Source organism: Syngnathoides biaculeatus, chromosome 17, assembly GCF_019802595.1.
Source record: "Syngnathoides biaculeatus isolate LvHL_M chromosome 17, ASM1980259v1, whole genome shotgun sequence".
Classification (NCBI taxonomy): domain Eukaryota; kingdom Metazoa; phylum Chordata; class Actinopteri; order Syngnathiformes; family Syngnathidae; genus Syngnathoides; species Syngnathoides biaculeatus.
In genome coordinates this window covers 21,660,891-21,676,514 of record NC_084656.1, presented here as the reverse complement: position 1 = coordinate 21,676,514, position 15,624 = coordinate 21,660,891, and the positions used below count along the sequence as shown (strand labels likewise).

At 47.2% G+C, this 15,624-nt stretch overlaps 1 protein-coding gene across 1 annotated transcript in view; it reads left to right on the top strand.

Annotated features, from left to right (window-relative positions):
• The window catches only part of col5a1 (procollagen, type V, alpha 1), a 67,114-nt gene that overhangs the window by 25,077 nt on the left and 26,413 nt on the right, over positions 1-15,624 (top strand). The window contains 9 exon segments of the mRNA XM_061801799.1: positions 8,115-8,246; positions 9,531-9,635; positions 9,701-10,072; positions 10,136-10,224; positions 10,653-11,334; positions 11,823-11,879; positions 14,549-14,590; positions 14,885-14,947; positions 15,497-15,571. Of these exon segments, the coding sequence (XP_061657783.1) occupies positions 8,115-8,246; positions 9,531-9,635; positions 9,701-10,072; positions 10,136-10,224; positions 10,653-11,334; positions 11,823-11,879; positions 14,549-14,590; positions 14,885-14,947; positions 15,497-15,571 (1,617 nt within the window).

Genomic DNA, 15,624 nt, shown 5'->3' with positions numbered 1-15,624 from the left:
GACTTTTGCTTTTTCACTGAGCTTGTGCTCGCATTGCAGTTATCCCATCATCATGTACTCATTAAAGGGGATACTTGATCGGAGCAGGATTTTCAACAAAGCTATTGTGTAAATAATTCATCGCATGCTCTGTATTTCCAAATTTATCCAAAAAGCAAAGGAAATTACCCTTCTTTGATTTTCTGACCAAAACACGTTTCATCCAGAATACAATCCACAACTCCAGATTGCCGTCTCCAATTTGTCCTTTTGACTGGGGATGGTCACTGGAAAAATCAAATCCTAAAACTGTTGGGGGAAACTCATTTCATGAATTTCTTATTAATTTTAAATATTTCCCTCGGAGGATAAGCAGTTCATGAAATGTATGGATGGATTTCCGAAGGGATGGCAGGATGGATTTGTAGATGTTCTGAACTCATTGGCCTGCCGTCATGGACTAATTAAGGAAGACTCGTAATAAGGATGGCATCGTGAATAATAATAAAAAAAATCTATTGTTTGAGCACGCGAGAGAGTCGCGACGGAATCGTGTCGCCTTTTTCCCCGCCGATGTCACGCCACTTTGAAAAATGAGTTATCAGCACTCTGATAATTAGTCGCAGAGGCCGATCCCGACTTGAGTGATGCCGAGCCAGCCGACCTGGCGACTCCCCCCTCCGCTCATTCGCACTGGAGCGTTTGAAAAGTGACATCACCCCCCGACCCCCCGCCTCCCGCACCGGCGGGCGACCAATCCCCTGGTGCTAAATCTTCCGAAACTGTTCATCAACGCCTGACGTAAACCAAAACCGGATTGCTGTGTAAGATCTACAGCGGATCAACGTCACTTCTTTGACTTGTTACGGATTGAAATCATTGTCTGGTGTCAGAAAGGTGTTTTTACTCCAGCGCGCCCCCTACAGTTGGGTCTTTGAAGCAACAAAGACATGGTCAGAGTCCAAGATAATGAATGAAGGTGGGAGTATATGCATTATGTTAATGAACGAGACGGGCGGTGTAGGAAGAATGAAGCTCCACGGAGAAGCGATAGCAAGGGTGGACGACTTCAAGTATTGGGGTCAACAATGCAGAGCAATGGAGAGTGTGGTAAGGAAGGTTGGCAGAAGGTGTCTGGTGTTCTATGTGACAGAAGAGTCTCCGCTAGGATGAAGGGCAAAGTTTATAAAACAGTGGTTATGGTCACAGCCCTGATGTACGGATTAGAGACGGTGGCACTGAAGAAACGACAGGAAGCAGAACTGGGAGGTGGCAGAAATGAAGATGTTGAGGTTCTCGCTCGGAGTGAGCAGGCTGGATAGGACTAGAAATGAGCTCATTCGAGGGACAGCCAAAGTTGGATGTTTTGGAGACAAGGCTAGGGAGAGCAGACTCTGATGGTTTGGACATGTCCAGAGGCGAGAGACGTCTTGTCTTGGTTTTCACCAAACAACATTTGGATGATCCAAATGGACTCGCGAGTACAGCTGGGCCGGATCAAGCGGTGGCATCTCCGAGTGTTTTAACGAGGCGTAATTACCCAGAGAAGATCGCACGGTGGGCTGCAGTTGTTTTATTGGGAGTGACGCCATACCCAAACCATTCCGTATCCAACCCCGGCCATCGGCAGCTCGACTCCCGGCTGTTACCGTGGGAACGGGGCGATATGGTTTGTTTTTTTTTTTTGCTTTAAAAGCCTCCCCCACTGCTCATCTGCCAGTTTGTTGGCGGGACAGACAAGACTCGCTGAGAGAAAATGGAAAAACTGAACGGCATACTTTCCACACCGTTCTCCGCTTGCTCCCTTCACCCCTTCGACATTTAGTTCGATCACATTTTTTTTTTTCTTTTCTTTGGAGCCTCTTAGCCAGCGCGCTGGTTTTTACGGAGTCCAAACAGAATAATCACAAGTAGAAAAAGTTGAGGTTTGCCAAATGTTCTGACGAGGGCCTTGAACACAGCGGTTCTCAAAAGTTTTGGGTCCAGAGGACTGACCGTTCCTAATCTTGACAAATTTAAAATACAGAAGTTTATTCTCATAGTATTACACATTTTATTCTGGAAAACCTAGGAAAAAATATTCTTCTAATAATAACTTAAAAAAAATATAATACATGTAAATTATTTAGTAGACATCCAGAGGAAAGTTGCGTGTTTTTTTTTTTTTTTTTTTTTTTTGCTTGAATATTTGCAGTCACCATGCTAGGCTAGCGTACACGTACATGACCACTCAGCGGTGGTGCGGCGCTCGTGAAAGAGTGCTACTTACCCGAAAGCCTTCAGCTTTGGTCTGCGGTTTGGTTTCTCAAGTGGATGTCGTGGTCAGCGGGACAAACGTCCATGAGTAGCGTCTCACCAGCTCGGCACGCTGCCGTTCGACGCCCAAATTAGCGCGCGCGCTAGTTTAAGTCTGGATGTTTATGGAACAGGCTAAAAACTATTTCATTTGCCGTAAGTTAAACATGTGCTGAGTAGTTAAAAGGGTTGTTAAAAAAAAACCAATCTAAAAATCTATATCTTACTTTGCAGTTAGTGTATTTGAAGAATTGTAAACATTTTCAAATTAAATAAAAAAATGATATAATCTAATGTTTAAAAAAATATTAAAAAATTTAGAAGTATTATATTTGAATAAATTAATTTAAAAAATCTTTTTTTACAGTATATTAAAAATAATAGTTACATTTCGTAGTTGTGAAAAAATTTGCATACTATCTGCTGATATTTGAACTGTTTCTCATAACATTTTGATTTTGACTGTGCTCTTTTTTTTATTGGTAATGAAATGTGCAGGAAAAAAAAAAAAAAGAAATAATAATGTGCAGGGGTCTGCAAATAGCCCCCTGGACAAATTTGGAACACCCCTAGGTTGAGGTTAAGCGTAAGCTGGTCGGCCGTATGCGGGCAAGCTGGTGAAAACGCCGCCGGCTGTGCTCGTCCAGGCCCTGGCAGCCAATTCTGGAAAACTGGCCGACCTCGCGGCTGAGGTCAGTCTCGGGATGGTCGCCACGTGACACCACATCATCCGGGTTTCTCTCGGTCTTGCCGACTGTGCGATACGGCTCCACACGATAAGATCTGGAACCCACTGTTTTGCAGTTGAAGTCCCCCCCAACCTGAAAAGATTTCATTCAGGTTTGGTCACTTCCAATTCCCAAAATCCATATTTTGGTGGACTTTCAACATCTGAATTTACACTCAGTGTCCAACTGTATTAATTTTATGAATTATATTTCCTTCATATTGAATGTATTCACCTTGAATGGAGGATACAATATTCATATTTAAAGGTTCTATAAATGACCATTGATATCCTAATGCAACTCTGATCTTCCATATTGACATCATATTTCATGTTCTACATCTTATTCCCATCACTTTGAATGTTTGCACTGCAGTCGCATTGGCTGATATCGCACCGGCGTCACGTTTTCTCTACTTTTGGACGAGTGTCAGTCGTCGGATTCTTTCGAGTGGTCCACGACGCGGGATGCTAATGACTTCCTTAAAACACGTTTATTGTCCTTAAACGCATCATCACTGCAAAAACAGATTTTTCCATACTTTTAGGTTAAGGACGGGAATATTTGTAAGGACTTTCCAGCAATTAAGACGCGTTCTGTAACTGGAATCAGATGTTTGCTCGCTTTTATTCCCTCAGTCACCACTTCAGCACTTTTTCAGCGAAAAGCCAAACACGCAACCGAGGGCGAAAAAAAAAAAAAAAAAAAAAAAAAGAGGACAGGAAATGGGAATATGGTCCGGAGAGACGCCGGATTAAGTTCTTTAGCGGAGGGGTGGGAAGGGGGAGCTGGTGTGGGTCGAGGCGGCAAAAGTACTCGTACTCTTTTTCACTCGTTTTCAAATGTGTCAAAGTTAAAAGCTGCCAGAAAAATGAGGAGTTCAGAAAAGAACATCCATCCATCCGTTTTCTTTCCCGCTTATCCTCACCAGGGTCGCGGGGAGTGAGTGCTGAAGCCTATCTCAGCCATCAACGGGCAGGAGGCGGGGTACACCCTGAACTGGTTGCCAGCCAATCGCTGGGCACATATGGAGACAAACAGTCACAATCACACCTTGGGGCAATTTGGACACCTTGACCCTTGGTTTGGTGGAGACCCAGGAGTTGTCCTTGGTATCCGCTTGGTTGTGGGGCAGAAAATGCGAGAAAATCCAAGACGAGTGCCGTCATCATATCGGATGCTGATTTACGGCCGACGGCTCGCGCTGCTGTCTGCGCCACGCTCGGGTTTACCACTTGTCCCCCCGCCAAATATTCTGTTTATGTACCATAAGCCAGGGGCTCAGACCTCCCAGGGTCCCGCTCTACAGGAGGTACGGGGGGGGGGGACGGACCAGCGGGTTTCGCCGCTAGCCCCGTTTGTCCCGAGGATTTAACTTAATCACGCTGCTATGTGAGGCGGAAAAATCACATCATCCCGTAATGGTCCTGCTCCAAGGGGGGCATGGAAAAGGGAGTTCTTAAGAAACACGTCACCCCAAAAAAAAAAAAAAAAAATCTGTGACTCCATCCATCTGTTATCTACCGCTTTTCCTGCAAAGTAGCTTCAGCAGGGATACCCGGACTTCTTCCAGCTAAGTCTCTCCAGCGTGTCCTGGGTCATCCCCGGGGTCTCTTTCCGGTGGGATGTGCCCGGAACACCTCACCAGGGAGGCGTCCGGGAGGCAGCCGGATCAGATGCCCCAGCCACCTCATCTGGCTCCTCTCAATGCGGAGGAGTAGCGGCTCGACACTGAGCTCCTCCCGGATGACCGAGCTTCTCACCCTAAAAAAAAAAAAAAAAAATCAGCGACTCACTGTCCAAAATTATAAAGTTATTATTTTTATTCTTTTATTGTACAACAGTTTTAAAAAGTTAATTGAAAAACGAATAGCTATGAAATTCAACTTAATAGAACTGAATCATTTGAAAGTTACATTTAAAAATGAAAAGTAACTGAATAAACTATATGAGTTTTTTGGGGTGCTAAGATTCTTCTGAGAAAATGAAACGGAGGCCTCACCTCTTTGCCATAGAGACCCGCATTTGGTCCACGCACCACGATTTGAGAAACTCCACGTTCAAACTTTTTTTTTTTGCGGCTGCAGTGGCCGATGTCGCAACACTTCGTTGCGCAGCTTCTAGAAAATTCCCAAATCGTGGGAGTGCAATCCGCAGGGCTGCGGTCCAAAGAACTCAGTCCAGCCTGAATAGTTTTGGGCCGAGTTCAGGCAGGGAGACAGATGTTTGGCCGCGTCCTTCAGGGGAGCTCCCTCCCGCCCCCAACTGGACACAAGCGGACCGGTACCGGGATCCAACAAGGATCACTTTTGTTTCCCCCAACTCCTATTTGCGTATCAATCACGGCATACATGACATATTTGATCCGAGTTGGTCTTTTATCAAACGTCAGCGGCCGAGAAACACGTGTAATTACAGCACGCTCACTTCTAGGAGAAATGTCGGCTCACGGCGCGTCGCATCTGTACGGCGGCTGCGTACGTTTGCGCTAAAAAAAAAGTTGCTCAAGCGCCAAGGAAGCTCAAGTGAGGACGAGCCTCTGCGCTGTGTTGTCAAAGAATGGAACAGATGCAGATTCACGACTCGAAAATGTGAGCAAAGTCAGAGCCGACGTCACCGAGCGACATTAAATGCGGAAGGCGCATTTCTCATAAGTAGACCTACAAAAAATTCCGTGTACACAAAGCACCAGGAAGTCTGCCATTTTGATTTTTGGCCTTTTATCACTCTCGACTTTTTAAAAAAAAATTTAATGCAGCCCTCAAGGATAGTTTCACACAAAATGAAATGTGGTCAGTTTATCAATTCATTAGTGGACCCACAAAAAAAAAAAGTCAAGTCAAAAACCCAGTCCTGAAAAACAAACTGGACATCCGGCATTTTGTTTTGAAGCATCTTTAAGCGTCATTTTGGTTCTTTTGTGCATTTCCAGTACAAATCAATTCTGGAGTTTGGGTCCAATTGTGACCAAATCTGAACGGCATGTACGAAACAAATAGGCAACATAAAATTGAGAAAATAGTTTCAGTCGTGGTGTGCAGCACAAAATGTTGCTAATTTGGACTGGACCCGATGGGTATTTGGACCCAGTCACTGATGGTGTAGTGCTACACACGCCTGCCTTTCGATTCCCGCTCAGTGATGGTGTCGATATCTGCCCCGCGACTGACTGGCGACCAGTTCAGGGTGTAGTCCGCCTTTCGCCCGAAGTTAGCTGGGATAGCCTTGTGAGGATAAAGCGGCTTGGATAGTACCATGACATAGTTGGACCCGCTCGTATCTGATTTAAAATAGGAATCCCCCCCAATTTTGGTTTTAACAGAGCCACAACGTAGTAATCAACGCAAGTAATGTAAATAAAATCGCTGAACGACGTTTTTTTACAATCCTTATGAGAATATTTGTTTTTCCATTCCTAAATGGGAGCGACTCCACTGGTGATATCGTCAGACGTCAAATCGGGGTTCAACTAGAAAAATCCCCCAATAAAAGAGTTAGTGTGGTTAGAACTTTTGGTGAAGGAAGAATCAAGATAAATTTATGACATTTTAAGACTGCTTATGGAAGACTTGGAACGGCAATGGATAAAACCACGACACGTGAGTTTTCCAGCGCCTAAATGAACAAAGTCCAGGGAACACGGTCACGATGTTCTCCGCGACGTTCCCGACCGAGCGTGAGCTCACCGCGAACGCCGAGATCCCGTCGTCCCTTCAGAGCGCAGCTGCAAATGGCCGCCTTGCCAAACGTAACGGAGGGGGTGGGGGTGTAAACCGATTCTTGAATCCTGGCCTATCCCGAAACGGAGACGTGCTCACTGGACCGTTTCTCAGCTACTTCATTCCTCCCATCTCGGAGGAAGCGTGGGGATTTGTTTTTCTCGCGCCCAAAGTAAACGGCAGCGATAAGCCAAAGGCAGAGCAGGAAAACATCATTTTTCCCTCCCGTCCTGAGGACTATTAAAGGATCACCAGGTTTTAGTGCTCGCTTGCAAAGTGACACTTCTCGGCATGTGTGGGCTGCTAAAACTGCTCTTCAAAAACAAACACATACCGTAAAATGAGGAACATATTAGTTCATATATATATATAAATTTTTTTTTTTTTTTAAATCATCTGCTAATTGAACAGAAACTTGGCAAGATTTCTCAAATCAGGTCAACATTAGCCAACCCACCAAAGTCTTGAAACGAACATTTATACGACTTACCGTGCGTGAACTTCAGATTCAGCCTTTTTTTTGTATTCATTAAAAATCTTGATTGGAGATTGCAAAACCTTCAGAATAAAAAGCAAATGTCACATTTGAAAAGGGCGTTTGGGGCGATGTTTACCTGTTTTAAATCTCTCCGGTCCAAATTTTCTCTCGGCAAATTCTTTTGCTCACATGATGTATTCTTGACTTCATGGCTTTTCTTTGAAGCCCGGTTATTGCTTTGCACAGCTGGCACGAGGGGCCTAATTAAAACCACCAAACCTGGGAGTCCATTCCCACAATTGTGCCTCGTTGTTCCTCTTTCGCATCCCCTCCCCACCCGTTTGTTTGAGCTAAGTCGATTCCGTACTGGAATGATGTGCGATGACATCACTGCACTCGGAGCCGCGATGAGAACATGTTTGGACAGAAGCGCTACAGTGTGTGCGTCGACGCTGCGAAAACTTGTAGCAGACGCGCACCCGGCTCACCGTGTAGCCCGGAGATCCCGCGGAGCCTTCGCGTTCTTTTCCCTTCGCTCGAACTTCTCATCAATCTCGGCCCGCTTGTCAGCATTTTTTCTTTCTTAAATAACCGTTTTACCGCCCACCGGCCAGCCCCCGACACCCCCCTTGCCCCCCTCGCTTTTCTATACGATCTCCTTTAAGACAAACTCCTGCAGGTCTGCTCACGCGACACGCAATCTTTTCACCGTCACCTCCCGAGGCACAAAAAGTCGAGAACCGTATGAAAAACAAAGAGCGACCCGAACGCTCTGAAGGTGAAGCCTGACCTAGTTTGTGTGCAGATGTTCGGCCTTGTCCTTATTTGTTGGTCTTCCTTCGCCCCTCCTGTCCTTGTTTGTTTGAATGCATAACTCGCTCGTCTGGCTCACTTCCTGTTTCTCGCCGTTTCCAGGGAGACATCCAGCAGCTAATGATTGTAGCAGACCACCGGGCCGCCTATGACTACTGCGAGCACTACAGCCCCGACTGCGAGGTGGCCGTGCCCGACCAGCCGCAAAACCAGGACCCCAACACCGACGACTATGTGAGTTGTCACAGGTTAAGCCCCCTTCAGAGGTATCGCCTCGTTTCCGAGGGTTCCCATCCTCAGAACTCGGTCTCGAGTCTGAACCTTTAAATTTCGCCCACGTCCCAAATTCCTGTCACCGAGAAAAAAAAAAAGAAAAAAAAATAAAAAATCAAAGCCAAGTGAAGTTCAAAATATTCCCCACTAAATTTCAAGCCAGTCAGATCATTACTTGGACTCAGCAAATCATAATGTACATCATATTTGGACTTCAAGGACTCGAGAATTACTTTTGGACATTTGGGACTTACTCCCACCTCCGCTAGATGCCAAAAAGAACAAAACAAGAGACGTAACTGTTCCAGGTGCCCCTGCACATATTCTTCCCTAAAATGTTTTGGAATTGTCTATAGAGACAAGATGGCAGCAAAACAGAAGAAGAAGCTCCTCAACTCACTGCAACATAATTCCTTGACATCGGGATGCCACGAAATGGCGCCGAAGCGATACTTGCCAGAAAATAGAAAATGAACATTAATGCAGTGGAATTTGTGCAAAGTGGTGAACATTTGAATATTGCGTCTTTTTCAGGGTTTAGGGTTAGACCCTAACCCCCAAATTCCAACCGATTGTGTTGAGTTGACTCCGTCGTTGTTTGGAACGGTCCAATCAGACGAGAGCCCTTCATTTTCACTGACAGGGCGTAGGTTAATCCGGCAACAGGTTCTTCTGTGATTTTACTAATGATGAACGGCGCCTTCCCAAAGCTGAATTCCTGGCCCGACACGTGCCGCAAACCAACCGGAACCTCGCGAGGTGTTAAAGGAAGAACACGAACTTGACCCTTGAGCGTTAACACCCTCGCTCAAAAAAAAAAAAGCCGCGGAAAAGTCATTCCTCATTCAGCGGGGTTGACAAGTTGGAACAGGGGCGCCCGCTGGAAGTTTCTACAAGTCCGAAGCATTCTTGTGTCTTGATTAATGGCGCGTCTATACCATAAATCCCCGTTCCCATCTATCTATTGCCTCTATACTGTGTACAAGCCATTTAAAAAAAAAAAAAAAGACTGACTGGTTCAAAATCTGCGATAAAGCAGGACTATCAACAAAGAACATTTATATAACGTGGGTTTACTGTACTTCCTTGACACCAATTACTATTTTACTGGGGTTTTGGCACCATCTTGTGGCATTTAAAAAAAAAAAAAAAATCAAGAGGTGAATTTAGGACTTGACGGGGAATCCTTTATCCATCACACCGGCTTTTTGGTTTGAGCTCTCGTTCTCACTGTTGATGATCTAGAACACAGATGACAGCTACTATTATGAGTACCCCTTCTACGAGGATGCGGACGCAAAGCCCGTCGAGTCAACTTCCGACAACGAGGAGACAACTACCGAAGTCAAGGTAGTCGATCAAAAAACGGATCACTGTAGTACGTCGCGCCGCAACAAATCTGCACTCATTTACAGGTGACAACCGGGGACAGCCTGGCGTCCAAAGTGGAGGAAGTCGTCCGAGGAACTGGCGCCGGTGGCAAAGTCATCTCTTCGTCTTCCAGCTCGGGTTCATCCTCCAGCAGCTCTTCCGCGAGCGCCACTGACAATACCGGCGCGTACGATGGCTACGACAGCTACGGGACCTACGAGTACTACGAGGAGCTGACGCCGGCGCCGGAGGCCGACGGCTCTCAGCGGATCACCGTCACCGGCACTGGCACCGGAGGTAAACTGGACCTGGGAGCAGCGGCAAAGGTTGACCTGGGTGCAGGAGCTGCAGTGGAAACCAAGTTTATCGGCGGCGGGGGCGGCGGCGGATCCTCAATCACAATTAATAAAACAACAGTAGGTGAATCACTTTGAAGTGGGCACCAATATTTCTGAGGTTCATAACTCGGGTTTTCCTAGCTCGGAACCGCCTATGGCGACTACGGAGATTACGGCGACGGGGATTACGGTGTGGACAGCCACGTGTCAACCGGCGGAGGCAGCAGCAGGTGGGCGACTCCAATCACGTGACTTCACTCGAGTCCGACTTTTGGGACTTACGAGCAAAACTTTTTATGAAAGACTCAATTTGACTTTCACTTGGTATTCATTGAACTCAACTTGATTTAAAGTAGATGACAAGTCTTGCATCTTCATTAAAAATACATGATTATGATAGTTTGAGCAAAATTGTATGACTTGACTCATTTAATTTTTGCCACAGTGACATAAGACGTGTGCGAAAACTGAAGGTTGAACGGGGGTGAGACATACAAGAGTGCAAAGTGACTTATGTGCAAATACTTGTTGTGACTCAACTTGGGATTTTATGGCTTGATTTATGAAACCACAAAATGACTTGAATCGATTTGCCACAGTAAACTTGACTTACGTCTCACACTTTTATGATTGACTTTCACCTCCGTGGAAATCCCAGCCGTACAGTTCACATCGGCGGCGGGGGCAGCAGCTCCATCCATCTCGGCGGCGGCGGCGCCGGCAGCAGCAGCATCAACCTCGGGGCCGGCGGCGGCGGCACCGTTGACCTCGGCCTCGGCCTCGGCAGGGGCACCATCGAGCTGGGCGGCGGCGGCAGCAGTACCATCGACCTTGGTGGCGGAAGTAGCAGCACCATCAGGCTGGGCGGCGGAGGTAGCAGCAGCAGCAGCAGCAGCAGTGGATCTACCTCACTGGGCGGCAGCATAGACCTCGGTCTTGGAGGTGGTAGCAGTAGCGGCACCATCACCTTGGGTGGCGGAGCAGGAAGCAGCAGCGCCACCATCGCCAGAGGGGGCGGCGCAAGCCGCTCCAACGTTACACTGGGCGGCGGCTCCGTTTCGGTCGGTGCCGGCGGCGGATCCGTGTCAGCTGGAAGCTCTTCAATCGGCGGTGGATCGGCCAGCGCGGGAGCCGGGCGCGGCGGTTCCATCGCGACCGGAACCGGTCTGGGCATTGAGGGCGAAGGGGACTACACGGACCTTGACGCCTTCAAAGAGGAGAACATCAATAACTACGACGATTTGGATCTGAATATTTACGACGACAACTACGACGACCTGGACTACCACGACAAAGGTTCCAAAGTGCTTCCCGCCGAGACCAACGAGTATTACGGACAGGTGAGGGGAAAACTGAACGCAACGGCAATGAGGGAGTGGCAAAGAGAGTGGTAAACACAAAACTAGAAGAGGACACAGGGACGAACCCACTTTAGGAAAAGCCAAGTGGAAGGACTGAGGTAGTGGGGGACAAAGCTAGTAGAGGACAAAACTAGTCAAGGGCAAAGCTAGTGGAGGACAGAATAGAGGACAATGGGAACAAATCCAGTAGAGGACCCAGGGTAGTAGGGTACCAAGTTTCCGAGAGGGACAGCACAGACTGGACGATTCAGAGACAGAATTTCAGACGGCATATTAAAATGGTTTGGACAGGTGCAGAGGAGGGAAACGGGAGAGGAGGGAGAAAGATACTCGGAGTTAGAGCTCAAGATGCGGAGCGCCGGCAGAGGATCATGAGGGTTAGGCCTAAAGCAAAAAGAAGGGAGACAGGATGCAAATGGGAGGGCGGGAAAGACGACATGTGGCTAACAGACGTGTTTGCGTTGCAGGTCGACGGCGTCCGCGGTGAGAAGGGACAGAAAGGAGAACCAGCAGTTATCGAGCCCGTGAGTATCACCGCACAAAGGTTGGGGGGGCTCTGTTGACTTGACTTGATTTCAGTTCACATCTACGTTTGGTTTCAAATGGTGTGCCATTTGTTCTGGGTCCGGAAGAAACTCTAAACGCGAATCTTCAACCCAGCATTATGGTAGGAACGCCCCCCTCGTGAAGCAAATATCAGAAGACTCTTCCGTTTGGATTCAAGTCCTTTTGTTTTTGATCAAATTAGGAAAAAGAAGGTTGGCAACTCAAACGAGACACAACATCTATCGTCATCTGTCACTATAAAACCAACAGACGTAAACTACATTGACTTCCGTTAAGCCAGATTCCAACATTTTTTTTTATGAATGTGAGGCAATTAAGCATTTAGCTAACCGACAGCAGGTCAAACATTAACCAAAATTCTTGCTGTTTACGCGAAAAAAAAATCAGAGATGGGGGACTCGAGTCGTAACTTGGACTTAAGTAGATTTGAGTCACTCACTAACTTGAGACTCAAATCGGCGTGAAAGACTCGGATGTGTAGCCAAATAATAATTATTACAGTGAATCATCTGGCCTTAGTGGTTTTATGTTTTCAAGAAGACCACATATGCAGGTTGGACTGCATCTTAGATCTCAACCTGTGACTTGCCCAAGACAAACTGCCCTTGGACTTGGTCCAGACCTGAAGACCAAGACTTAAGACCTACTTATGACCTGCACATATGTAGATGTAGATGTTGTGACTGGGCGAGATTATATGACTTTCCTTATGATCCGACTATGTAAAGATTTGGCACACTTGAAATTTGCTAGGAATCGACTTGACTTGCTTAATTTCTGCCACGGTAACTTAGGAAATCACTTGAAACTTGAAGATTAAGGCTAGCGTCGTACATATTGCGGCTTGGTCCTCAGGCACATGTAGCACATATGGATGTTTGCCTCTACCATCCGTATACACTCATCCAGATACAAACTTTCGGTCGACTACCACCCGGGAGAGGCCGCGGTCATCGGGACGACAATGTAAACATTTGGAGAAGAGCCATGCGGGCCTCGTCAGTCGTGTGTAAACACGGCCCGGCCCGTGTCTAAACACTTAAAGGATGCGATGGAGAATTCCCTCAGAGCTTTTCACTCAGAACCTTAAGCTGCTCCGCTCCCAAAACAAATGTCAACGAGTATACACTGCGCCGTGACAGAGCGTCTTGGTATTTACACTGACTGTGTGTTTAGCTTCTTCGCCTTCCAGACAATAGACGGATGTCGTCGCTTTTCCCATTACACACACGCGCGCGGACAAAGGGGTGACTCGTCATCCGCGACCGCTCCGAGCGATTCCGCGAGGTAAACATTCAGAGGGGCGGCGACCTGTCGTCCCTGGAAAACAGCTGCGGCCAACTGCGTAACGCCGGATACAAGATACGGTCCGTTTATCGTCGTGAGGCTCCCAACGTTTTGGCCGCTGAAATTTTGCAGCAGAATTAGTCCAAAAACTGCATTGTTGTTATGGGACCGAAAGAGTTTTGTCGCTGAAAAAAAAATGGCGTAAAAACGGGATGTTGTTATGACGGAAACAAAGACTGTGGCCAATTCGTGTACCGTGTATGTTATTATTTCATTAAAATGCCACGCCCACGTTGAACAGCCGCACAATTTACGCCGTGCGGGTACTTGTCGCACGCCATTCTAACGTCGCCCTAGCTAGCTTCAAGTTACTGCTAACACGGTTAAAAACGACAGGCAGCCTCGGAGGCTAACGTTTGCTACACGTCATGTCAACGTGTCAGCGCAGCACAAATAAGCGACACTTCTGTTATCGTCTTCACAAATGGAAGTCGAGGAGTAACAACGGTGATGCAAATTATTAATGTTTATGACTATACGGTCGTGACTAGCTTGTGCAATGGAAGAGTATGCTAACCGTATTTTAGAAGTGAATATTTGCAGGTCTGAGGTTATGCAATTTGACTCCTGACTGGCATAGAAATTTCTTATGGCGTTTTGGTTTTTGGCCTCGGGGTTCATCATTTTTGGTTTGTGTGCAAAAATTCCATTTTAGGGGCGTCACTAATCTGGAGGAGAAGGTTTTTTCGTAGTCCCCAACAGCAGTTCCCCCCCCCCGATTTTACAACTCCGTGCCCACCCAACCACAACATCCCGATGGCGCCATCGTGCTGTGATCGTCTGCAGCCGGCGTTTCCCCCAAACTTTTCCCGATAGAGTTGACGCGCCCTGTCTCATCATACTGCGCCACATGATAATGATCTGACCACGATGTCATTACGCCCTTAAAGTTTGCACACCCTCCCTTGAAGGTGCTCCCAGAGGGAACCCCACGCTGCAACCGTGCATATCTCGTTCGAATACACCCAAAACGTTCTTACCACAAACCTGGAGCGGAGCTGGCGCGCTTGCCTGAGCGTGCGTACTGTATACGCGTCGCCTCTGAAATGAGTCATCGGCGGCGGCGCGCGTACGGTGCGCCATGCGTTGCGCTGCACCGTAGGGCTTTTTCCCCGCTCCGATTAATCATCCGCTCAAGTGACGGGATGACGGGCAGGAATGCGCGTTAAGGCCTGACGTTGTCGATTTAATTAATTTTTCAAAGGGTGGCACCCCCCCCCCCCCCACCCCCACCCCCTACCCACCCAGCCACACGATTGGTGTTCTTTGTGTCTTGCAGGGAATGCTGGTGGAGGGTCCGCCTGGGCCTGAGGGACCAGCGGTAAGTCAAGCAGCTTGAACATTGTCCTCCACATGTCTTGTTCCTTTTGATTGTTGGCACCAGTCGCTGCTCTCTCCTCGGACCGGCCTGTTTAAGTTAGCGCATTCAAAAAGGGAGCGGTCGCCTTCCCAGATGAGATACGGACTTGCCCAGATGTAGCCCGCCCCCCCCTTCCCCCATGTTCCTTTCCCCCACTACATGTGTGACCCCCCCCCCCCCTTTCAAAAGAGGAAAAAAAAAAATCACGAGACACGTGTGATTCCAATGTCATCTTATTTTGTGATTCTAAACTAGGGTCTTCCTGGACCCCCGGGTGCCTCCGGCTCACCGGGCATTGCTGGAGAGACTGGCGAGAGGGTGAGTAAAGTGCAAAAACTGGTCTGATATGGGATTATGTTACTTTAGTAAATGAATTTTCCAATAGAACAGGGAAAAAAATGACAGATGGCAAGATTTCGTTTAAAAAGTAAACTATCACTAGCAGCTAGCTAGCTAGCTAGCTTGGAAGCTAAGTATCTAGTAACACTGCCAAAAGTGGTCTTGCGAACAAGAAAAAAAATAATCCATCCAGCTATTTTCCAAGATGCTTATCCTCACACGGGTTGCGAGAGTGCTGCATGCAACATCATTTATGGAAAATTTGACAGAAAAATAACTATCAACTAGCTAGCTGCTTGTGTGTGTCTTTCTTGCTATCGACACTGCAAAAAAAATCTGGTTCCAGAAATAAAGCAAGGTTAGACAATGTGGAATTTATTACTCCATTACTTACTCTTATTACAACTACTTAAAATGATATGGCAAGAGGAAATTTTGACTTGACTTTCGATTTTTGCTGTGTTGTTTAGCTGAGAGGAGATTGTTTATGAAGTGCATGCATATTTACACTGTTGGGTCGCCTAACAGGGTCTCCCGGGTCGTCCTGGTCTTCCCGGTGCCGACGGTCTTCCGGGCCCGCCCGGCACTGTCCTGATGCTGCCTGTAAGTACACAACTCAACAATGTCATTATAAATAATCGGATACAGTCGTGTAT